This window comes from Sceloporus undulatus, chromosome 2 (genome assembly GCF_019175285.1).
Source record: "Sceloporus undulatus isolate JIND9_A2432 ecotype Alabama chromosome 2, SceUnd_v1.1, whole genome shotgun sequence".
In the NCBI taxonomy this organism is placed as follows: domain Eukaryota; kingdom Metazoa; phylum Chordata; class Lepidosauria; order Squamata; family Phrynosomatidae; genus Sceloporus; species Sceloporus undulatus.
The window spans coordinates 69,821,898-69,846,876 of NC_056523.1; the positions used below are offsets into that span (position 1 = coordinate 69,821,898).

General features: G+C 39.4%; 2 protein-coding genes and 3 non-coding genes across 6 annotated transcripts; 1 reads left to right on the forward strand and 4 right to left on the reverse strand.

Annotated features, from left to right (window-relative positions):
• Positions 1-54: 54 nt before the first annotated feature.
• Positions 55-8,753, forward strand: GLT8D1 (glycosyltransferase 8 domain containing 1). 2 transcript variants are annotated; one of them, XM_042453578.1, is made up of 6 exons: positions 55-911; positions 1,973-2,057; positions 5,238-5,350; positions 6,429-6,562; positions 7,382-7,494; positions 7,935-8,753. In XM_042453578.1, the coding sequence occupies exons 1-6, from the start codon at positions 891-893 to the stop codon at positions 8,123-8,125; spliced, it is 657 nt and encodes a 218-aa protein (XP_042309512.1). In that variant the 5' UTR covers positions 55-890; the 3' UTR covers positions 8,126-8,753. The 2 variants fall into 2 exon arrangements, with proteins under 2 accessions (XP_042309512.1, XP_042309511.1); XM_042453577.1 differs by having other exon boundaries at positions 58-911; positions 6,396-6,562.
• Positions 8,754-12,222: 3,469 nt separating this feature from the next.
• Positions 12,223-24,928, reverse strand: GNL3 (G protein nucleolar 3). The gene is made up of 15 exons (XM_042453575.1): positions 24,778-24,928; positions 23,205-23,263; positions 21,730-21,867; positions 21,079-21,189; positions 20,250-20,333; positions 19,584-19,719; positions 18,878-18,981; positions 18,040-18,181; positions 17,328-17,415; positions 16,558-16,732; positions 15,147-15,289; positions 14,044-14,180; positions 13,080-13,279; positions 12,653-12,734; positions 12,223-12,554 (listed from the first exon to the last, which is right to left on the reverse strand). The coding sequence occupies exons 1-15, from the start codon at positions 24,788-24,790 to the stop codon at positions 12,481-12,483; spliced, it is 1,686 nt and encodes a 561-aa protein (XP_042309509.1). The 5' UTR covers positions 24,791-24,928; the 3' UTR covers positions 12,223-12,480.
• LOC121924575 lies at positions 15,492-15,564 on the reverse strand. Its single transcript, XR_006102679.1, has one exon. It is a non-coding gene; the product is annotated as a small nucleolar RNA SNORD19 (small nucleolar RNA).
• Positions 17,749-17,820, reverse strand: LOC121924574. The gene has a single exon (XR_006102678.1). It is a non-coding gene; the product is annotated as a small nucleolar RNA SNORD19 (small nucleolar RNA).
• LOC121924573 lies at positions 19,125-19,201 on the reverse strand. The gene has a single exon (XR_006102677.1). It is a non-coding gene; the product is annotated as a small nucleolar RNA SNORD19 (small nucleolar RNA).
• Positions 24,929-24,979: the final 51 nt, after the last annotated feature.

The following is a 24,979-nucleotide window of genomic DNA, read 5'->3' on the forward strand; positions in this document are numbered from 1 at the left end:
CTCCAGGCAGTGTGCAGCCCTATGCAGAATGGGTTGCAATTCCATTCACAGACCTGATTTTCTGCTGACCAACAACTGCTTTCTTTGTCTGAGTTGTGCCTTAGTTTGATCACTCAGTCCTTCACTGAATCCAGATTATTCAGGATTTCCATAAATTCTTTGGCATCAGATGCAGGAGAGAGATCTGAGTATCATCAAGATTGTAGTCACATCTAAGTCCAAATGACCTGCTCCAATGACTTTGTGTAAATGATAAAAAGCAAAAGGGTCAGTACTGAGCCCAGGGAATTTCATAAGCTAATGGCCATAAGGCAAACAGCAGCCCACTAGTAGTGTTTTCTGGGTGTGTTCAGTGGATGGTATTGAAACTGCTGCAAAGTAGTGCCCCAGTCTTATGTTGGCTTAACAGACTAGAAAGATGTAATGATCTTGAAGGATATTGTAAAGGATATTGAATGCTGATTCATTGTTCCCAAAACCAACTGGGATGCACTCCCCTGTACAATTCACAGCATAGATCACCCACTGAGATTGTTTATGTTCCAAAACTAGGTCTGCACCAATTTAGAATGCATCCATATGATCAGCTTCATCTAAGAAAGATTGCTATTGTGTTGTCATCATTCACAAAGACCTTACTTTAAAAGGGGAGAGTGGAAAACTGAGTGATAGTTATCTAGGGTGATTACTGTATCTTTGCTGCTGGTGGAAAAACAATAAGGAGGGAGCCAGCCTACTTTCCCCTAGTAGAGAGTTCCAGTAACTTGTTTGCATTATTCTTTTCTTTATGTAGATCATGGATTAGTAAAACTAGTCTGAAAAATGTAAAATACCAAATTTTGGATTTTGACCCTCATATACTGGATGGAAAAGTGAAGATTGACTCAGAAATGCCAGACTCCATAAAACCTGTAAGTACTAATACTAATTTATCTTACTGTAAGCATACCTTGCTGTAGATCACTGGCATTCTAACAATAAATGTATGCCTAAATATTAGGATATGGAAAAATCAGTCTCACAACTTCTTGCTATCATTAGTATTCATCTAAAAGTCTGTCCGGCTCTGATAGTCACGTAGAGATTTGGAAATTCTACCAACAACTTAATTTTAGCCAATTGTTCTACTGCATTTTTGTTGGTGAATGTATAGATATTATCAAGAGAGGCTATTATCAAGGCTCAGGGGGACCTTGAAACAGTAGTAGGCGCACTGGTAATCTCTCGTTTAGATTTCTGTAATGTGCTCTACATAGGGCTACCTTTGTACCAAGTTCGGAAGCTCCAACTGATTCAGAATGCTGCAGCCAGACTGATCACCAGGACACCAAGATCCGAGCACATTACACCGGTGTTGAAATCTCTACATTGGCTGCTGATTAGCTTCTGGGCACAATACATAGTGTCGGTTATTACCTAGAAAGCCCTACATGGCCTGGGCCCGAGTTACTTAAGGGAATGCCTCTCCCTACATAATCCGCCCTGCACTCTCAGAACATCTGGCCCAAAAATATTAGAACACCCCAAAACCAGGTTGAAAACTACCTCTTGTAAAACGTTTTCTGCGATGGCCCCTAGACTTTGGAACAACTTACCGGAAGAGATCCGTCTTATATCTTCTTTAGAAGTCTTCAAGAGGGCACTGAAGACGGATCTCTTCCAGCGGGCCTATCTAATGGATCTCCTCTAGTCTGATTTTGAGTATCTGAATACGATAACTCGATTCTTACGACTGTGAGCAATACTGTAACAACTCTTCCCTTTTTATTTCTGATTGAAATATTTTGTATTCTCTATGTATTTTATGATGTTTTTATTGCTGTAATCCCGCTTTGATCCGAAGGGAGAAGCGGGAGATATAAATAAATTATTATTATTATTATTATTATTATTATTATCATTAATTATTAGAAAATGAATGCTTGCAAGTTCAGCTTCTTTCTTTCTTTTCATTTTGTTTGCATCTACCTAGTTAACTTTTGCAAGATTCTATCTGCCTAATTGGGTCCCTAATGCAGAAAAGGCCATTTATTTGGATGATGATGTGATTGTGCAAGGTAAGGAATTTTTTTCCCTGCAAGTACTTCAGACTTAGAAATGTGTCTCTGTGTACACAATCTTGCCTCAAAAATAAAATGTTATTCTGCCTCAAATAGTTTTGACAATTCCTGTAAGTTGTAACAACAACTTTCACAGCAAGAGTGGACAAAGTATTGCCCTGGGACACATATAGATTTCTAGGACTGTTTTGGTGATCTTCACCCCACTCCCCAGTTGGCCTTTTTTCTGGCAAAAAAGGTGAATCACATCTCCTGGAAGCCTCCAGTCATGGCAATACACCTTTTAATTAGATTGTGGAACTCCTCTGATACATGAGCTGTCTAATAATTGAGTGGCACATGACAGCAACAAAAAACTCTACACGTAATAGTGAACCATGGTCTAGTGCTGGGGTGACAAGGACCAGAGGCCCATTTCCTATCTCTTGGACCTTCTAGTAGCCACACTGACCACCCCTCCCCATGCAAAAGAAAAAGAAATGGCCAGAACTCAACCTCTGCTTTTGCTGAGGGGGTGTGCCTTGGGGAGTGGGGGCAGGCTGGTCCTGGGAGCTATATATGGTCCATGGACTACATGATTCCTACTTTGGCTTAGTGCTACATGCATAAAGAGAAAAGAATTCAAGCAAAATCTTTGGCTGATGGACTTTCCTTTCTTCCTGTCACACAGCTGAAGTAAAGCAGATTTCCATTGTGCTGCCCCTGATTTTAGTCTTGTTGAAATATGCAACAAGGAATTGTTTAAAATAAACTCTAGTCAATATTAAACCAAGCCAACTTGAACACATTTGAAAAGGTGGCTTGTTTGACAGTCCCAGTTTATTTGAAATTGCAACTCCTGGTTTTGACAAGCCAGGAATAGCCTAAAGAGAAATCTCAGAAGTGAAAATTTGGGGAATGGGGTCTTTTTTCAGGCTTTTCTGTTCATGCTGTGCAGAATTGTGCTTTAGTGTTACATGGAAATACAATCAGTATGGTTTGAGTGCTGGACTACAGCTCCTAAGAGCAGGATTTGAATTTGCTTTGCCCTGGAAACCCACTGGATGATCTTGGGCAAGTCATACTTTCTCAACTTCAGAGGAGAGAGCTGACAAACCCCCTATGAACAAATCTTTCTGTGATACTGTTGTCTTAGGGTCACCATATGTTGGAAATAACTTGAGGGCACATGACAACAACAAAGTATGCAAAGAGCTCTTGTAGTACCTTTGAGACTGTGAAAGAAGTTGTACCTATGTCTCTGAATTCTATAACAACAAAGATTATGTAACTACAAGTTATACAAATTAAAAAGCACGAGTTATGTTTTAAGGGTGTTTCACTGGCTTTGCATACAGATACAATTAGATCTGGGAATTAGTAGTACAATATTTTTCATAGATGTGTAAGTACAGAAAATTTCACATAATTAATTTTATTTTAAATAGGTGCAGCAGTTCATTCCCTAAGTTGAAATGTGAAATTGATTTATGCACACCATGTCTTCATTTGAGCTCTCAGTAATATTAATTACAGATATCTGCATGAGATACTGAGAAAAGATTCATTTAGAGTATGTATGTATGAATTAACATCACTGACATTAAGGTAATATATTTCCAGCTGAAATAAAACATAGAGCTAACACCATTTGTTTATCCCAACTGCAGTGGAACCATTGAGTTAACAGGACTTGTTTAATCAATCATGAGTCTTATTGATTCTATCAGTCTGCTCTAGTTGGGACTGACAATTAGATGTAGCTCGGTTTTTTGTAGTCCAGTTTGTACAGTGTTTTTCACTATTGTACGTTCACTATTGTACACTATTGAGAATAAGCCACATTTTGAATAAAATTGATTATAGAATTATTCTATTATAGAATGGTTGGGATCCAAAGAGCTACTTTTTCTGTACTCAGCATATGGTATATAGGATTCTTGATACTCTTCTTTACACACTTCATAACTGTTATACCACAAACTGTTTTAGAAATAGTCTTCCATTTTAGAAGTTGTTTGCTGCGTGGCACAGGAAGCTCTTGTTCAAGGAGTTCTTGTCCAGATCTATCATGGGCAGGTGGAAGTAGTTTGATCCTGATTCATTGTTAAATTTAATGATTTTGAATAGGATTAATTTCCTACATGTCTGTCTGAGTAATGAGAATGGTTGTGCACAATTATTATTATTATTATTATTATTATTATTATTATTATTATTATTATTATTATTATTATCCTTTATTTATAAAGCGCTGTAAATTTACACAGCGCTGTACATACAATCTTTTAATTTGGCGGTTCCCTGCCCTCAGGCTTACAATCTAAAAAGACATGACACAAAAGGAGAAGGGAGTGGTGGAGGGGAAGAGGTTGAGGGTCAGCAGTTCTTCTCTACCTCCGAGGCCTGGACCAAGGCAGATGGACTGGAGGGAGGGCTTGGCTTCTTAATGGATGGGTAAACCTCTTCCAGGGAGGCCTATTGGAGTTAGCTTGCCCCTCTAGTAGGATAATACATATAAAATACAGGAAATGATTCAATAAAACAGGCAACAAAAGAACATCAAATAGCAAGTGACAGTTATGCAATGCCTGGAACACTTCTCTGAACAGGATGGTCTTCAACTCCGTTTTGAAGCTGGTTAAAGAAGTGATGGCTCTTGCTTACGAGGAAAGAAGGTTCCAGGAGTGAGGGGCAGCGAGTGAAAAGGGGCGAATCCGAGATGGGGCAGAGGAAATCCTGGGCTGGGACAGCAGACCTTGACTACCAGAACTGAGGGCCCTGGTGGGAAGGTGAGGAGAAAGAAGGTCTGATAAGTAGGGAGGGGCCAGTCCATGGAGGGCTTTAAACGTTGACAGCAGGAGCTTATACTGAATGCGGAAAGGGAGGGGGAGCCAGTGAAGGGATGCCAACACAGGAGAGATGTGGTCAGAGCGGTGGGTGGAAGTGATAATGCGTGCAGCTGAATGCTGGACAGAAATTAAAGGATGGAGGTGAGAAAGAGGAAGCCCAGTCAGGAGGACGTTACAGTAATCAAGTTGTGAGACCACTAGGGCATGGACCAGGATCTTGGCAGTAGAGGTGGAGAGATATGGTTGATTTTGGCAATATTTTATCTGTCCTAAAAGAACATTGGCAGAACACAAGGTTTTATTGGTTTTCATTATAAGTTTTTCTTTGCTTGGATTACAATTTCAGATGATATCCTTGAACTTTACAACACTCCACTGCAACCAGGCCATGCAGCTGCTTTCTCAGATGACTGTGACTCTACTTCAAACAAATTTGTGGTCCGTGGGGCCGGCAACCAGGTGCCAACAGTTGTAAAACAGCATGAATGCTGTAGATGTTCATGTTACATAATGTGATGCTACTCCACTTTTGTGTTTACCTTCTTATCTTCAAAGGTTTACAGGAATGCGCCAAGATTGTGGCTTTCCAAAACATTGCATGAAGCTAAGCACTCAAATTTCACTTGGGTTTTAGATTTGCTAGGACCTTAATTTCTTGTCGGCGTATTTTATAATCCCAGTACAGTAGAAGTTTCTAACTCTTTACATGAAAAGGCTACAGTATTCAGAGTACCTTGAACTATTATTGTGACATCAGGATCTGTGGCACGTGTCCTGAGGAGTTCCATTTCTACATTATTGTCTTTGAAAGCTATGCTTCAGTCTCCAGTTCACCACGAGTAAGGAGGTTCATTCTGTTGAGTAAATTGTTTCCTTGCATACTGAACAGTCAGAAGTGGGAAGAAGACTTTGGCGCATTATAAACAGGCCTTTAATACGCCCTGTCACGCGCCCCGGAAATGACTCCGCAAATGCACCCCTTGCGCTTTGCGGCGCCTCTTCCGGGGCCTCAGAAGGAGCGCGATTTCCAAGCTCCTTCTCGGCAGCGTCCGGGAGCCGCGACGTTTAAAGGCTGCAGCTCCCGGACGGTGCAAGCGGCGGCGGTAGCAGACTGCCGCAATCCGGTGGTCTGTAACGCGCCTTTGAGTAAATGTAACTTCCTCACTTCCTAGAACTTGCATGCTGGATAGACTGATCTTTTCTTAGACTTAGATCCACAATCCATTTTTTGGACCAGAAGGACTTCTCTCACAGATGTTTCCATCTGATTTGTAAAGATTCAGCAGGTTCTCCCAGCCTTCAATTTCAGAGCAGGCTCACTACATTTGGGAACATTAGGGTGAAGCTTTTTAGTTTATGGGTTCTCTTTTCTTCTTCTTATAGTGGTGCCGAAGACGTTCATCAAGCACTGTACAGAGATGTGGGCATGTGACAAAGGCAATCTTTTGGGGATTGTGTCTCTGTGTTTGGAGTTGAATTTGAGCCTCAATTTGTTTCTTTTCAGTATAATTACATTGGATTTCTTGATTATAAAAAGGAAGCTGTTCGGAAGCTGTCCATGAAAGCAAGCACTTGTTCTTTCAATCCGGGTGTCTTTGTTGCAAATCTAACTGAATGGAAACTTCAGAACATCACCAAGCAATTGGAGAAATGGATGGTACTTAATGTTGTGTGAGTATGTCCAGATGGTACTCTGATATATGGGGACTAAGGCTATAGGAAAGTTTATAGGGTGGTCAGAATGACAAATCAACCAACTTATTGTAAAATTCTTTCTGCTATGTTGCTGCTAACATTTCAGTTACTCTCTTTGGTTTTATTGAATGCAATGGATAAAAACGAAGTATTTTGTTGCCCTGAGGATCCAAAAAGTGTTCTGGTTTCCTAAAAATGCTTTCGCCCTCAAATGTTCTCTGGAAGGATTGGGAGCAAATTGGACTTGTCCTCCTCCCACCTGCCTATCCATTTTAGGCTCAAAAGACACCTTTTTCCAAACATGAACTATTTAAACTTGGCAAAATTGTCATATCCTCCCCACCCGCAACCCTAGTGGGCGTTGGGGGGAATCTGTTTCTCAATTTTCTTTTGCGAGAAGTCTGGACCATTGAAGTCTCTTTAGGTGTTAGTGTGTCCCCTTAATCCTTAACAGTTACCCATCTTGATATAAAGGCTTTTCACTGATGTAATGAGTTAAATTGACACCCCCCCCCCGGTTTACCTACATTATTTTTCTTTTACCTTCATTATTATTAGTACTATTTTTCTAGTTTATAGCCAATAATTCCCCTTTCATGGTATGTAATGCCTGACTCCTTTGGGAATAATTAGTATTAAAAACAATTGTGCCACGACTGTTGATTAATAGAATGAATTGTCAGAAGTGGAATTCCTTCCCCGTGATAAACAGCTTTTTAAATAGATGTTCATCTATATTAAAAGTTCAGCTACTGTTTTCAGCTAGTTAATTTTTCTTTCTTTTTTCTTGACTAGAGAGGAAATATACAGTAGGACTCTGGCAGGCAGTATCACAACACCCCCTCTGCTTATTGTATTTTATAAACGACATTCAAACATTGATCCTATGTGGAATGTGCGTCATCTTGGTAAGTGTGTGTGGGGGGAAATAACACGACGTTAGTTGTTAATGGTGGATTTGAACTTGTATAATTGACACTGAAATGGTTGGGATTATCTATTTTCTCTTTTACCACCACTGTTTTGGGTGGAGGTCAGCTCTGAACCGTTAGATATTATGAAGTGTGACTGATATAAAATGGCATGCTTGAAAAGATTGTTTCAGTTTAAATGTAAACAGAGCAGGGCATTCAGGACTCCATACTGTAATCTGCCTCAGTTATCAACAGGGGTAGGGACTGTGATAATTATAAATCAGACTATTCAACTTGCTGAAACTGTTTGCTAAGTTTTAAATTAGATTCAACTATGAATATTGACCATATAACATTTCATATAACTCCTCTGAGCTTTTGAGGGAAGGCTGGATAGCAACTAAACTCACTGATATTTGTTCTTTGATTCAAAGGTTCAAGTGCAGGCAAAAGATACTCGCCACAGTTTGTGAAAGCTGCCAAACTACTCCATTGGAATGGACATTTCAAACCTTGGGGAAGGACAGCATCCTATGCAGATGTCTGGGAAAAATGGTATATTCCTGATCCTAGTGGCAAATTCAGTTTAATTCGGAGGCACACTGATATCTATGAGGCAAAATAAGATGGATTCACCACTTGTATATTATCTCAGGAAACTTAAAGAGACCACAGAGTGAAATCAGTGATTCTCTGTACATTGTTCATATTAAAACAGAGAAAAACGTAAGTGCTTGAAGCAGCATGATAAAGGAGGTGGTACCTTCCTATTTTCCAGTGAAGATGAAAACTTCCATGAACTAGTATATTGAACTGCACAATCTCTTCAAGAATGGTCTTCTAGGACTGAAATATGTTACAAAATATATCACAAAACCTCATGCAGGAATGCACCAGATGGGTGACTGCCATATGTCTTGCAACTTACTCTGTTAAAGAGATGCTGCCCCTTTTTTCAGTTGCTTAACCTGTGACTATAAGCTTTTGTGTTAGATCTTTTTCTATTGCTTGAAATTTCATCCTGGTTCTCAGTGGTGGATTTCATTTGTATCTTCTCAAAACTATTAGATAAAATGTTTGTTTTAAAGAAAAGTGTGCTTCAACACTAAAGGAATCAATTAAAAAAATATGCAGGAAGCTATTCATGAATTTGATGTATTAAGATGAATCTGACATGACACTTCTGCTACAAATGGTACCTTGCATTTCATAAGATATCATTCCCTTTAATAAACTCCACTGGTTTTCTTTTCTTTCTGTCTTAAAAATATTTCTACCCCACCCTATATCAAAAAAATCTCAGGGTGGCTTACTAAATGAAAACAATAATATAATATAAAATAAAAACATACTACCGTACATATAATTAAAAACAGTTTAAAACTCTGTACATTAGTATGGAAGAAATCAACAAGTCCCAAAGGCTTCAATAAATAGCTAAGTTTTTTCTTGGCACCTAATGGTACCAGTCTCCAAGGGGAGGGCTTTCCACAACTGGGGTGCCACAGCTGAGAAGGCACTCTCCCATGTTGCTGTATATATTTCACTGGTAAAACAGAGGAGCCCCCTTCTTGCCACATAGCAGACCTCAGTCTTCAGGCAGGCACATACAAGAAGTATCCAGATCCTAAGGCATTTGGGGCTTTAAATGAATATAAGTATTGATGTATTTAAATTAATGTGATTAATTAAATTACATTATTTTTGGGACGAGGCTAGTTGAGCTGGGGAACTACATCTAAGTTTGTACTAGTGATCAACAACCATTGTATAACCACCTTTGAGGAAGTTGCTCCAAGACCTATGCCACCTGCACTTACAGTATGTATACTGCCCTAAATGCTCTCAGAACGGCTTACAATTATTGTTTTTAATTAGACAATTCCCTGCCCTCAGGCTTACAATCTAAAAAGACACAACACAAAAGAAGGGAATGATGGTGGTTGGGAAGGGGATCAGGTCCCCCGAACAGGTCCATCAGTTCTCTCCCTCTGAGTCCTGGACCAAGGCAGATGGACTGGAGGGAGGGCTCTGCTTCTTGGAAGGCAGAGGTCCAAGTAGCAGTAGAACCAGAAGATTCTTCGCCCTGGTCCCAGGCGGTCATTGTGGTCCTCTCATTCTCTCTGCTGGAGTGTTTTATGCTCTTCTCTCATCCACAGCAGTGGCAGTTGGAATAGAGGATGCCTCACCAGCTGCTGGGACTGCCAGCGATGGCTCTTCTCTCCCATTGTTTAGCCTGTCTTACTGTGTAGATGTCTTCTGTATATGAATTTTAGGCTCAATGGCACTGGATTTGACACTTCCTATTGCACCTTTACTAAAAACTTTTCATTTCTGCATTGTTAGTGTAGTTCTTACCTGCAGCCAGGATTCACCCCGTCCCCCAGGACCAAAAGTCAGATCATGCAAACTATATGAGTCTGTTCTTTAAGGCTGCCATCTTATGTATGCTTAACGGAATAATATCCATTAAATCCAGTGAGACTTGTTTCTGAGTAAACATGCACAGAGCTGCACTGTACAAGTATGGGTTTAATTGATAATGGACTTTTAGTAAGTGGGTGTCTTTTATTCCTTTCCCACCTAATCCAGAGAACCCTGAAAACACTATAAGTAACGCTCAAACTTTTTACCCTTGAGACGCCCCTTTACTTCTATACATGCAGTTGTTATGCCCCCCCATTTGACATTGTATATGAATAAAAATATTTAGTGTGCATATTTTCATTCACACATTAATGTATATTCATATTTTAACACTTTATAAAGAAATGTTTAAATTAGAACAGTTTTAAGTAAATGCAGTATTTAATGCAATGCATGTGTAAATTTTACACATAAAAGTTTGGGAGGAAGAGAAGGGACCAGGGCCTCCCCCCTTTTTGGGGGTCCTGTCCCATTTGAGAATGGCTGCCCTACAGGGTTCCTGTGCCAAGCTGAACGTAGCCTAGAGTAGGGACCCAATGAGCAAATGTATTGCAACAGTTCATTGCATATAAAAATGATCTTAACATGATGCTTGAAAATGAAAGCATTCAGTTGTACTTTTTTTACAAGGTTAAACAAAGGTTCTGACCAAAAGTGAGTTATTTTGCCTATGTTTAGTCAACAAGTAATCCAAGCTCAAATTGTTTTAGAACTAGTCATCATTAATAGTTAACTTTTGGAATGGATCGGATTTGTTTCACTATCAAGGCTTGCTTAAATTTTTTTTCAAGTGATTCATAATTTCAGTTGGAAGACAGGCAAGGGCATGGCCATGGAACATGCTGCTACTGGCCCTAAACACACCCTGTGATGGTCATGGAGCTTTTCATTTTCCTTTGACCTGTACTGTATATACATTTTCATTTTACTCTGCCCGATTTATAATTTGTAACTGCTAATCCTTTCAAGCCTTGGTTTCTGCCAAGACACAATTCTGGCTATATATGCAAGTAGTAAAATAGCAGTTCCCTGGGTTTAGTTTGCAAGCAGGCCTCCATGCTGCCAGTTTGCATCTAGATTCCCTCAGTAACCGGCACCGCCACCACGTTTCCAGGTGACTACTGAGCCCATTCCTATTCCTTCAGTTGGAAGCAAGCCTCATAGTTGGCAAGTATCACCATTAGCAAGGCCTCAGATCTATTCGCCACTGTCACCTTTGTTTCCCTAGCTCTTCTATGTATGCATGAGTGTATGTGTCCTTGTGTTAATTCCCTTAATAAAAAATACAAAAATCTATTTGAATTTGTCCCTGGAGTCCTGTGTGATTCAGACATGGTGTAGTAGGGTTGCTATCCTATGACTGTTGCCCCAGCCAAACTACATCTCTGATTTGAGCCAATACTATAATTCCTGTAATACTAGATTAATTGTGGGAATCCTTCCTGGATGCCAGCAATTTGGGTAACACTTAGTCAGAACTCAGAAATGAGTTGTATAAACAACATTAATTAAACCATTCTGTTTGACACCTGATTTACCTGCAGATTAAATGACCAAATCTTAGCTTTCACAGGCAGTTTTAACAATTACAAATGCATCACTAAATTGAGTTTTGTCCAATAGAGGTAATTTGCTGAAGCCCAAGTCTAGTTTCTTCTAAGTTTTGCTTCTTGTACAAGTATGGGTTCAACTGATAATGGAAAAAAGATATTCTCTAGAAACACAGATGAAGGGGAATGCTTATTAAACTGAGTAACTAGATCCAGTTAACACTAACACATAATGGGTTATATCCATTTTTTTTAACTTGGAGGAGCACTCTGGGGGCCCCTCCAGGTAAAATACAAGTCACTGTAGTGACATTCTTCATTCTGCCAGTGGAGTCACCCTCCTAACTGGATTAGATACCTCCCATAGACTGAACCATTTCATCTATAAAAAGCTTTAGGCTGGATTAAAACCAGGGGTGAGTAATTTGTGACCGCATACAAGTGGTTAGATTGCAACTCTCATCAGCTTAGTTTAGAAGAGCTTCAGAACATCTTATTTGGTGCCATATACAGGTTGCCATCCAGGCACAGGAATACCAAAGCTCACACTTTGAATGGTTGCCTCAATCATTATTGTTTATTGGGGGGGGGGCATGTGCTCCTTCACATAACATTGGACTCCAAGTCTCATCAGCAGTAGGCAACAAAGCCAATGGTGAGGAACCCTGGAAGTGTGAGTCCAGCAACATCAAGAATACTGCATGATTTCCTCCTTGATATGCATCAATGAAAAACCCTTTGGAAATGTCTTACTACTCTTTGTTTTAATTTATTTTTACAGAACAGGTGCGGCTAAGACAACAGTATGTTACTCTTTTTCAATATAATTTACAATTATTTGCTTCTAGGTAACTCTTCTGTATTCACCATTGTGTACAATATTTACATGTGCCAGTTGTTTAGTAACTGGGGGAAAAAGTCTCTCTATAGGAATTCAGTCTCTACGGGGTCCTCATTAGATCTCTGAAAGCTAAAGAACACTCAGAAACTTCAGGTATTTTCTTTATATATAATCCGTATTGAAATCATATGCATCATCCTGGTCAGCAGTCAACTTGTCTATGTCAACTTGTTTACCTTGAAAAGGAAAGGAGAATGTCAGACTAACAGAAATCACTTTGTCTATTTAAGAAGGTTGAATTAAATCTTGATGAAATTCATAAGTTTATTAGTACCTGTAGACAGTTCACCCAAGTTTGCATTCTTTGTTTCCAGCTCTTCAGCTGTGGTTTTGCCAGTCATTATTTTATCACTTCCCTTAAAAAACAAAAAAGAGAATAATTTCAAGATGCCAACATGGCAGTGCTATTGTACAAAATTGGGGGGAGAGGAAAGACTAATACATGTGCATTCTTTCCAGTAAATAATTTGCATATTTAGCAACTCATAAAAAACCCACAATATGGTTGATAATTACTTTTGCTTTACAAGAGAATTAAACACTGAATGATGTGATTGTCCAACTTAGTATGAATCTATGGTAGGACAGCAATATAGGTCTGAAAGTCCTCCCTTTTTCTCTCTTTGCTGAGAATCCATAACATATTATGTCATGACCACTGACTTGGTCTAACTCTTGGTTTCTCAGGTTCACTGATTTACCTCTTCAATGTCTTCAGTATCACTTTCTCTTTCACCCCCCTCATCTTCTCCTTCCATGAAGTCCTCATCTTCATTTTCATTTTCTTCTATGTTATCTGGTTCTAATACCTCTTCTGGCAGTTCTCCATCATCTGTTATGCCAACCGTGAAGCCAGAAGACTGAAAGACAATACTGCTTGCTGGACTTGGGTATTTGCTAGCTGTAGAAAAATGTTCATGAACAGATTAAGATGAACAGAATCACTAAGTTTGTCAATGTTGTTTGCTAGCTTTTCATTGGCCAAAAACATTTATGAAACAATTTTAAAATGGCTTTGAACAAGCTTTTTTTTTTTACTCAGGGGAAATTAGGAACTCAAGTGTTTTGCTTGGAATGCTTCTAGTGGAAGAAAATAATAGAATCAGAGCTGGAAGAGACCTCAAGGGCCATCCAGTCCAATCCCCTGCCATCCAGGAACACATAATCAAAACACCCCCAACAGATGACCATTCAGCCTCCAAAAAACCTCCAAAAGAGACTCTATCATAGTCTGAGGGAGTGTGTTTCCCTGTTGAATAGCTCTTACTGTGAGGAAGTTCTCCCTAATAAAGATGAGAGCTGATAGCCTTCATCAAGTCCCCACTCCCTCTACAGCCCCGAGTATTATATACACACACATACACAACTGTCCAAGGCTTTCCCCAATACTCAGGAATAGATTTGGGTGGCATAGGGCTTTGCAAGGGTATGGAGGAAATAGATCAATATCCTGTCCAGGATGCAACCCACTGTCCATACGTTATGCCCAGGAATATTTAATAACAGTACTGTGCTTATACACAATGGCTCTGAGACAGATATTTTCAAACATAGGCCACCACTGTAAACTTGTTAAGTAGAAGCCCACTGCAACTCAACCCCCTGAAGGGCCACAAGTCCCGTCCCCATCTTATACTGAAGAGTTCTTATGTATGTGAACTTTACCTTTTATGGTACTTCTGTTATCTTCTTCCAAATCATGAACCTTAAATTCCTGCTGTGCTGCTACAACAGTTTGTTCGGAAAGGTGAGGCGGCAGGTTCCATGCTGCAGGTGGTTGTGAGTGGTAACTAACTCTAGCTCTAAAAAGGAATGAGTATTGCTTACAATGGTCTCACGATCCTCATTCTCAAATGAGAACACATACACACAAATCATCCAGATATATTTTAACACAGCTCATGTCTTCCAGTTTTTGGGCTTGGTGATATTAACTACAGGTTGTCTCACTTATCCAAAATACTTGAGAACAGAAGTGTTTTGGATTAGAATCTTAACTCTGATTTTAAACCAGTTAAATCAATGGTTTAAATCAATGAGATGTGCTATTTGTTCATGAATTATATCCACTCATTCAATTTACATATACTGTATTTTCTGGAGTATAAGACTACTTTTTAACCCAGAAAAATCTTATCAAAAGTTGGGGGTTGTCTTATACGCTGGGTGTTGTCTTATTGTACAAGTACAGTAGAAGAAAATTCACTCACAAGGATTTGTGGAAAGAAGTGTCTTAACGCGGTCCCAATGACAAGGTGAGAGGGCCTCACCAGGAAGGTGTAAGTGAAGGGCGGAGCAAGCTGCAGGCGTCCGGGACGCCCGGGGTATGGAAAAAAAGAGCCGTGTCTGCGCTACCGCTCTGATAGTCTTAGAGACAGGGAGGGCTGGGCAGGCAGGGAGGGCTGACCAATCCAAGCTGGCTTTGTATACAAGTTTTCCTGCTAAGTACCTGCATGTCATAAGCATTTGAATTAAAAGTACCATTTTGAAATCAAATCTGATGTTTTTTTAATTTTTATTTGGTGTGCATTGGAAGTCTTATACGGTGAGTATATCCCAAACTCTATATTTTAACTGGAAAAGTTGGGGGTCGTCTTATACGCCGGAAAATACGGTATTAAATTGCTTGCCACCCCTGTGCCTCCTTGTTTCATAAAATAGCTGCCTAATATTGTTCATTTGGTTCCTTCAACAGTTTCACTTCCTTAGCCGCAATGTGGTCTACTTCATTCCAAGCAAATGGTAAATAAAGTTAAATAAGTACTTACCCTGTCCAATCAGAGAGAAATAATTTAGCTGCACTCTCTGTGTCAGCAAGACCACCCTTTTTGAGCATTCCCCTCTTCCGAGCAAGTAGAGTTAAAAATTCCAAAGTGTTTCTGTAATCTGGCATGTTGTAGTGTAGCATTATCTGGGAACGAAAAGAGCAAAACCTCAAAGAAAGAGTATCAGATTCTCAGATGTCCTGGTAAATAAATTTGTACTTTTCTAGTCCAGGGCCTTCTACAAAAAGAAAAGCATGCTTTTATTCTAGTTTACATATCTGGAGCCATTATTGTTCTGTGATGACAAAAATCAGAGTTCGATCAGAAATCTTTTGAAAGCACCATTAAGAACAGAGCAAGATCAGAGTTGGATCTGATGTCTTCATTGAACATTAAGACATGACATGTATCCTCATTTCTCACTTTGTTAATATGGCAACAAGCACAAATCCATTCAGTTTAATGACAAGACAGATAAAAATGCTGCATTTACTTGTGTAACTTAAAGACAGATTTCAATTCCATGAACTACTGTATATACTTGTGTATAAGCTGACCTCATATATAAGTAAAGGAACAAAATTTTGATATGACTCACGGATAAGTTGAAGATAAAACCTAGGGATATGTGAAAAAGGATGTAAAGGAGGAAACAGAGGAAAATGATGCCAAAGGACTTACAAAATTCTGGCAGGCATAACCATCTGTGTTCACCCTAAAGGTGGATGGATGGGGAGGGAACTATGGTAAATCATGACTATGATGTGGGGAGAGGCGACCCTAGGTGCGCACCTGTCAAAAAGTATGTAAAGACTAAGCAAAGAAAATTGTGACTACATTAGCAGTGTTTACAGCCTTTAACTTTGCCTGATTTTAATCCAGAAAAGCATACACAAATGTCTCATTCAAATTCTAAAAGCCGGATTATTCATTGCTGGAGCCCTCTTCCCTGAGTAGAATAGCAAAAGGTGAGTGCTTAGTCCTTCCCAGGAGAACCTAAAAGAAGCACTGTACCCTTTTAGTGTCTCAGCACTCCTTTGAGAGGAACAACCAATGAGTTTTCGCTGCTGCCATTTTCCCATTCAGGCATTCAGAAAGGCTGGTGACAGCCACGAGGTCAGGGCTTCTTTTAGGTTCTTCTGGAATAGACCAAGCTCTCACCTTTTGCCACTCTACTCAGAGAAGAGGATGGTTCCTTTTTTGATAAGAGTTAAGGTACAGTATTTACACTGACCCATGGGTAAGTCAACTCAGGTTTTTTAGGCCATTTTTTTTACTTATACATGAGTATATAGGTTAGATAACTGGTCATGGCAACAGCATTTTATTTGGGCTGCTGCCCAGAGCTGACTAGACAGCAAAATTTAATACACCAGAGACCAAAAATGTATTAGCATCTACAAATTAGTTTTACCTGCTGCTTGCTGCAGTGCTTCAGAATAGCATCGATGGAATTAACTAAGTTTTCACCATCATAGTCTGTAGTACTTCTCAATGCCAGCACAAGAGCCGAGTTGGAAGGTGCTGCGATAATACATGGACTATCTAACATCTTGATATTTTTGTCAATGTGAACGATTTGCATATATCTTCAAGAAAACATAAATATCATGAAAAGCAGGCATTCACCCATCTCAACAAAGTACTTATTGGGTCAATAAGCATATCATAAAGAAACAAGATGTCCAGGTTGACTAAGTAGAGATAACCCAGCAAGTCAACCGCAAGACTGTCATTGACAGTATAATCGAAACTATAATCCTGGTAGGCATTGGGATACCTGAGCTGTAGTCTCCATGTCACTGATGCTCTTTACTTTTTCTTCTATAAACGAGACCAAGTACACTTAAACCTATGTTTCACAACTAGCAGTACTTTTCCTTTGACAACCTTCAATCAAGGGATATCACCCTCCTCCCACTTTTTAAGGAATATTATTTTCAACATTTTTCATTAGCAATACAAACTGGATATGCTATGGGAATGATTCTTAAATATTACAGGTGCTATAAAACAACTTCATAATACATCTCCCTAATGTATACTGCTGAAATGCATCCATTTTATCTAAATACAAAGATTAGAACACCAAAAATTAGATGACTGTACAGTTTTACAGAAGGGGAGGTAAAACTAGACGAAAGGCAAGTAATTAAACATATTGTTTCATAAAAGCAAACTAACTTAGTGAGGCCTCTATCTGGTCCCACGTTGCAGGCACGCATTTCTTTCAAGCTATTGATTATACTGCTTTTTCCCACATTAGGGAAGCCTGTGATACAAACACAAAAGAATAAAGATGCATTAGTTAAACTGATATATAAATATCTGAAGGGAAATATTTTGAACAGGAAAATATTTAGGAAACACATCTGGGAGAAAGAATGACATCTTCCTTATATTACATACCAGGAAGATCAGGAAAGGCGAGGAAGGTTATGCTATAAATTCAATCCCCTCTTTTCTTCCTTTGCCTGCCCCTTGCAATATTATGAGGATGCAAAGCAGTATGACGCTGCTATCTCAATTTTTTTGGGCAACAACTTGTTTAAAAATATTTTAACATGTGTGTTTTGAATATTAGCTCTACTTCTTTAAACACTGTCCACAAAGTGAGATCAGAGTTGGATCTGAAGTCTTCACAATAATAAGACAAAAATGTGTATCCTCATTTCTCACTTCAGTAATACAACAGGATATATATCACCCACACCTAAAGGATCCAGGTGTCTCAGGCTGACACCCTAGCAGTACCATTAAAACTTAAATTGAGGCTTTAGATTAAACAAGGGACTGTTAAATATGTGATACCACACTGCTGATGAAAGTGAGTTACAGCTGTCAAGCATGTATAAAAATCAAGTGAGCGTTGGCACAGAGAAGAGTGTGTACTTACCTACCACACCAACTTGTATAGCTTTCTCTTTAGTTGTACTATGCTCTTGAAGTAGTTTTAGAAGGCATTCACTTCCAAAGCACAAGCTTCCTCTTGTTAACTCAGTATAGGCATTATGTCTTTTGGTGTGTTTTTTTTCTCGCTGCAAATTTAAATTAAGATTTTAAAAGCTGTATCAATGAATATGAATTCTACAAGTAAACGTGACTTAACAGAATTCAAGTTACATGCTGAGCTCATGCAGCAATTGAACAAGTACTTTCACCCCAGTTTTTTCTTAACTGGAAGAACGATTTGTCAAAGGACCAAAGCCATTATATCTATGAATAGGTGGAAACATAAGATGAGTTCAGAACCAATACTGCATTGGATAATATCAAGGTAAAAAGTACAGTGCCCCCCATGCAAAAATACATGGACTATCGCACTGCATGTTATTAAATGTCAGTGTGAAAGCTCACGTTTCAGCATATGCACATTCATGTCACCACCACTGGATATGGGGTGTGGCAATCTGCAGGCAGTAAAAATAAAGGATGAGAATATGGATAAGGCGGGCCCACTGTATAATAATTCCATCTTTGCTTATACTTGCTGAGTACTTGTCTCATACTCAAGCACAAAAGTCTTAACTAAACTGTAGATTAAACTGTAAATGCTGATTGACTGGTTGACATGTTTGGCATTACTAAGGAGCTCTATAATATTAATCTACCTGTATAAATACAGGGTTACTCTACACATTTGAGAAATATGATTGGTGATAGTTCTCAATTAGGTATATATACAGGAAGAGGCCAGACAGACAAATAAATAAGAGATGACAAGATGCCTTTACCACAGTTTTATCTTTTAGCTGAATTGCAGATTTAAAAGCAACAGTTGGAAATTCCTTATTCAAGTAAATCAGCCATTTCTCCAAGTTCTCTTTGGGTACCAGATCTGGGGGGGAAAATAGAAATTAGCTGTTGTTCACATTGTGATGATGATGTCAATATTTCATAAAATAAAAGCACTACTTCTGCAATAAAACTACCATTAAAGGTAAAAAAAAAAAAACCACCCAGAAACAATTTCTTACTGCAGGGAACTGTGAGCTCAGAGTTGGATCTGACAGTCTTCAGAGGCATGTCAGTATGTTTTTGCATTTTCCTCATAGTTCACCTTCACTAGAAAATGATCAGCATTTACAATGTAATCTACAGTTTAGTTAAGACTTTTGTGCTTGAGTATGAGACAAGCAAGTTCTAGTGAAATCTTATCAACGGCACCTCAATCCCAACACTCATTAACTTGAAACTAAGTATCATTGTTTTGTAATTAATGTAATTCTAAGCAAGAACTTCTACAGAAGACCTGAACACTTTTGAACACTTAGTTACTGAACACAACATGGCTTCCACCAAAGTAAACACACAGAGACCATCATTCAATTCAGCTATATGTAGCTCTAGCCTTTGTGTGTTTTTATAGAGGCAATAAATACTTGGGTTCCAGAGTCTATTAATAGAACTGTTAAGTATCTATAAAGTTTAAAAAATTACCAATTTTATTTAAAAGCAACAGTAGTTTCTTCTTTCCATCTGTCTGAATAATAAGTTGTTCCACTTGGGGGCATCTACAGCCTAAAGGATCTCTAGCATCCAAGACTTCCAACACTATATCAGAAGCCTCAATCACCTGGAAAATAACAGGGAAGATGCATATTTCAGACTACTGATTTAAATTCATACAAATGTGCTTCTACAATCATAAAATCTACATTGTTATTTTGATGTGACAATCATTTTGGATAACTTCCAGCACAGCTCAGTCTAGTATCACTTGCAAAGCAAGACCTTTACCGTTTTCTACAACATATAAAACTGGCAACCATTTTCTGCTGTGGTGAAAAGAGACATATCACAATTTTCAACACAAGTTGCGCTCAGTTAAAAACAGGGGAATACTGAGACCCAATGAAATATTATACCTTACAGCAGAAATAAAGCATGGGTAGTTTTCTCAGATGGGACCCAACTGGGAAACCTATGTAAAATCCAAGTTATAATCAACAAATATTATATAATAAACAACCATTTGAATTTTAAAAAAGCTGCACACCTCAAATGTATACAATACCATGCTTGCATCTAAAAAGCTATCTATGTACTATGTACCAAAGGGAAACAAGTATCAGACCTCAGAAAAAGAAGGCTAAGTAATCTTACCTTTTTAAGTTCTTGGCAAAAGGATTTCTTTGAATTTTTAGCAACCTGCTGGTTTGACTTTGTTTTTTGTTTTTTGCTTGATTTCTAAATTAGATAAGGATATAATAAAATTCAGAAACTAGGAAGTTATAACCAAAATGATGGAAGTAGCAGAAAATTATCCATGTAACTATTGTGTAGAAACATTTTTAGTCCAATAAAATGTCAGTTATTACAATGAAAAAGTTTTTAAAATTACTGGTTGTTATCCAAAACCATACATGTTTATGATGAAAGCAAACTAGCTATTTTAAGCACCACTGACAAGCTAACTTCTTGAGGCAAGATAATGGAAAGCAGGGATGGAGCATGCTGACTGCATGTATACCAGCTAAAGTAGGAAATTTGTGAGCGCAGATTCATTTCTTCCTCCCTCAGAGCTGAAGCCAGCTGCTTATTCCTCATCTGAACTGCCACTCATTTCTTCTCCTCCCCACCAATAAGCAGCAACAGGGGCCATTCCCAGGGCCTGATATCAACTGAGACAGGGAGAGGACACAGGTGGAGCATGTAGGCTCTCAGTTACTATGCCCAGTTGTATCCTGAAGTGTGCAGAATGAGAAGTTGTGGATGAACATCCAAACTGAATACTTTATGTTTATTACTGCCTCACTAGGGAAACCCAGGTGTTAACCTGAAAATGAGGAGAACTGCAGACACCCCGCCTGGTACAGATGTATGAGCTCTAATGCCACTATACCAAAAATAACAAGATTTTACAACTTAATGGAACACCTTTGTTGTTTTATCATCTCAGTTTCTGCCTGAAATGCAGTCTCTGAATGCATACCTTTTCACCAGGTTTTATTTCACAAGCATCCTTTTTATTTTTTTCTTGTTTACGTTTCTTTTCTAGCTCTTTCTGCCGATCAAGTTTTTGCTTTTGCTTCAGTTCTTCACGCTGTTCACACAAGGGGGAAAAAAACCACACATACACAATTATACACAGAAAGGATTTCTTTCCACACTCAGCAAGGCACCAGCTGCAACTAATTACTCAGAATTTTACTGCAGTATTATGTATTGCTGGCACACCACAATGGGAACCAAGAAAAATAAAGCATGTAGCCAGTCAGTGGTAATGCTACAAACTATGAAAAATGGAGGAGAAAATATCTGATGGCGTTAGAGGTAAAAGAGAGAATTTCATCATCCCTGGGAAACATGAAACACAGAAGTTGTATGGGAGCATAAACGACATGCTTACAAATACTTAATGACGGTTGCACTGATGCTGCAACAGAAAAAAAATGCAAAACTCAGTCCACATTCATCAGATTTTACTATTCAACCCAAAACTCATTCAACTTATTAATTAAATTTTTTAAGTTTAAGTAAGCCATACTTTCTAGACAGTTGCTAGCACAACCACTGATAGCAAATGGGATTCAATAGTGAATGGAATTTCCATAACAACATAACGCGGAGCCATCTGTTTTACCCTTTGCTTCCTTTGCTCAGCTTCTCGAAGAACCTCTTCTTTAAAAGGCGCAGCATTGGGAATTCCTAGATCTTTCTTTGGCTTTTTGTGCCCACGCTTCTTGGCTTCCTTCCTGAGTTTTCTCTTGTGTTCTCGTACCTATAATCAATAACAACACAGTATTGCTAATAAAATTGCTTTCCTGACAACTCTCAGCATAAAATGTCACACTTTCTTTATGAGGACAACTTTTCAATTTTTTTAAGTAGAAAAACCAGAAACTCTGGTAAATACCGGGAAACAAAAACTCTGGTTTTATGGTTCAGAATCAGAAAACTCATTTTCATGACATGATTTTACTGACTCAAAAAACCAGGAACATGTGAATTATCTTGCCATACATATGCAACAATTTAATCCAAGATGGATTTCTGAATCTAACATTCAGATGCTATCATTTTCAAGACAGGAGCATACCACGGACATGCTTGAGTAAATTCAACCATATGTGTATGTGTCTTCAAGTTGCCTCTTGACATATGGCAACCCCATGAATTTTTCATAAGTGTTTTCTTACTCAGAAGTGGTTTTGCCTTCATATAAAAAGTGCTACTAGGCAACTCCTAAATATTTCTTTCAATGATATTTTATTGCATCATTCAGTCTGCAACATATATTAACAAAGACATACAATACCAGACTAACATCACATCCATCCAATACATTATAAAAGACATATAACATAAATATTTTAACTTCCCTTCATCGATTCCACTGTGTTCCTTACACATGATCTATCTTATATATGTATAAATTTGTATAATTCTACTTAAGTCTCCAACTGGGTTTTAAATATATAGATTCTGTTGTAATTTATATGCTATACCTTCTATATTTTTTCTGTTAAATAAACCTAGTACCTAATGTATTTTCATAACTTATAGTGTTAATTAATTAGGTCCTCTATATCAAATATATAATTGTGCCAATCTATTTGTTAACTATTTCTTTAACTACTAATAATGGTGTCTTTCCAGTGTTTTTTCAAGTAACTATAAAATAACTGCCATTCTTTTTGTATGCACTCCTCTGTTCTCCCTTTCATCCAACATGGGATTTTATTTAGCTTTGCCTTTGATATATTTTAATTAGCCATTGTACTATTGTTGGTGTTTCCTCTTCTTTTCCACATCTTAACATATAATATCCTTGCTCAGGTATGTAGAATATAAATTTCCCGTGCTGGTTTTCTATTGCTTTCTCAATTATTCCCTATAGAAAAACGTCAGTGGAAAGGCTATATAAGTTTGTTAAGAAAATCAATTTTGCATGTTGACTTGGAGATGTTTATCTTACCTCAAATTTCCATTTTCTTCTCCCAACTTTTCAGAAAGACTGTTTTGATGACTTTAACATTTCTATAATTTCCCCATCCCTCCCTATACCCCTTCCTCCCATTTGGAGAAACAGTAATTAATGCAACAGGCCATATCTACCTTTTTCTGTATTTTATAACGTTTGTGACAGGTCATGCGCTTACTGGCTTTCTTCAGCTCTGAAAAACAGTAACATCGAAGGTTAAATCAATTGCAAACAGTGTCTCTAACAAGTTAAACTACCTGTCACAACCTACTCCTCCAAAACATAGTCCATGGTCCAAAACCTGGTCTGTCCATGGAAGACATAGGATAGTTAAAAATTCAGTGCATATAACAAATAGAACTTAACCAAACCTAAACATGTATTCACAAACATAAGCGCCACAGAATCCACTAAGCCTTCTGAGATCTACATTTGGGTTTGCAGCCTTTCTTGTACAAATTTACTCAGATATTAAATCCCAGTGAGTTTACTGTGTGGACAAGTATAGGTTCACAGCCACAAATATCTTTGTTGCCCGGAAATCCTCACTCCAGGTGCAGCTACGCTGTGGAAATAATAATGCACCTTGACATGACTTTAACTTCCGTGGCTCCATCCTACAGAACCATGGGATTTGTAGTTTGGTGAGGCACCCGCACTCTGTCAGAGAAGGCGAAAGACGCTGCAAACCCCAGGGTTTCATAGGGTGGAGCTAATTGTGTCAAACTGCATTAATCCTACCCAGATGTACCCAAGGCTAAAAGCCATTAAAAACTACAAATCCCAGGATCTCTATAGGGTGAGCCTACAGCACTTACAGGTGGGATCAAACAGCACTGTTCCTACAGTGTAGACGCACCCAAGGCTAAGGACCTCATAAAACTACTGATCCTGGGATCCCAAAGGACAGAGCTAGAGCGCTTAAAAGTGGTGTCATTTCTACAGTGTAGATGCATCCTTCTGACTTGAAGGGATGTCATATTGAGGAGGGAAAAAGCTTGTTTTCTGCTGCTCCAGAGAACAGGACCCGGAACAATGGATGCAAGCTACAGGAAAAGAGATTCCACCTCAACATTAGGAGGAACTTCCTGACAGAAAGGGCTGTTTGACAGTGGAACACACTTTGATGGAGAGTTCCTGCATGGCAGGATGGGGCTGGGCTGGATGGCCCTTTAGACTCCTCAGCCAGAGAGCTCTTAGGCCTCACTGAACTACAGATCCCAGAATGCAGCAGGAGGCAGCCAGAGCAGTCGAAGTGGGATAGAAGCGCTATAAGAGTGCAGTGCGGGCATGAGGCAAGGGCGCCTGGAGGACCAGGGTCTGGGGATCACTGCGAATCCGGATGGCTCGCTCTCCTTCTCGGCCCAAGGCTCCTCTCAGGGCCTCAGCCCCTTCACGACCGAGGAGAGGCCCACATGGAGGAAGGCTCCCTCCCCAAAGCGGCTCTTTGGGCCCCAGCCTGGCCTGGGAAGGGGCGCCCGGGGGTCTTCGTCGCAAAATGGAGAACAAAATGGAGGAAGGGCCAAAGGACTCCCAGAAATGTCCATTCACGCTTCTTAGTCTGCCTCAAAATGGAGGGCCTTCGAGGAAAATGGAGGACGGGGCAAAGGAACGGCAGCTCAAAGCGTCCCTAGGAAGCCCTAGAAGCCTCCCTCCCTGAGCGGAACCCCGTCCCCTCCCCTCCCTCTCCCCGCAGAGGCTGCTCACTCGGCCGCTTCATGGCGATGGCTGCTGCCGCTGCGCTCCCTACTCTTCTTCCTGCGGCTGCTCCACGTGGAATGAGGATAGGAAGGAAGCAAGGAGGCCCTCGACGAGGGAGCGCTGCCGTAAAGCGCCGCCCTCCCGCCCGCTCTCCTTCCCTACCCCCTCCCCTGTCGCACGCGCAGCCTCGCTTGGCGGCCGAGGCTCC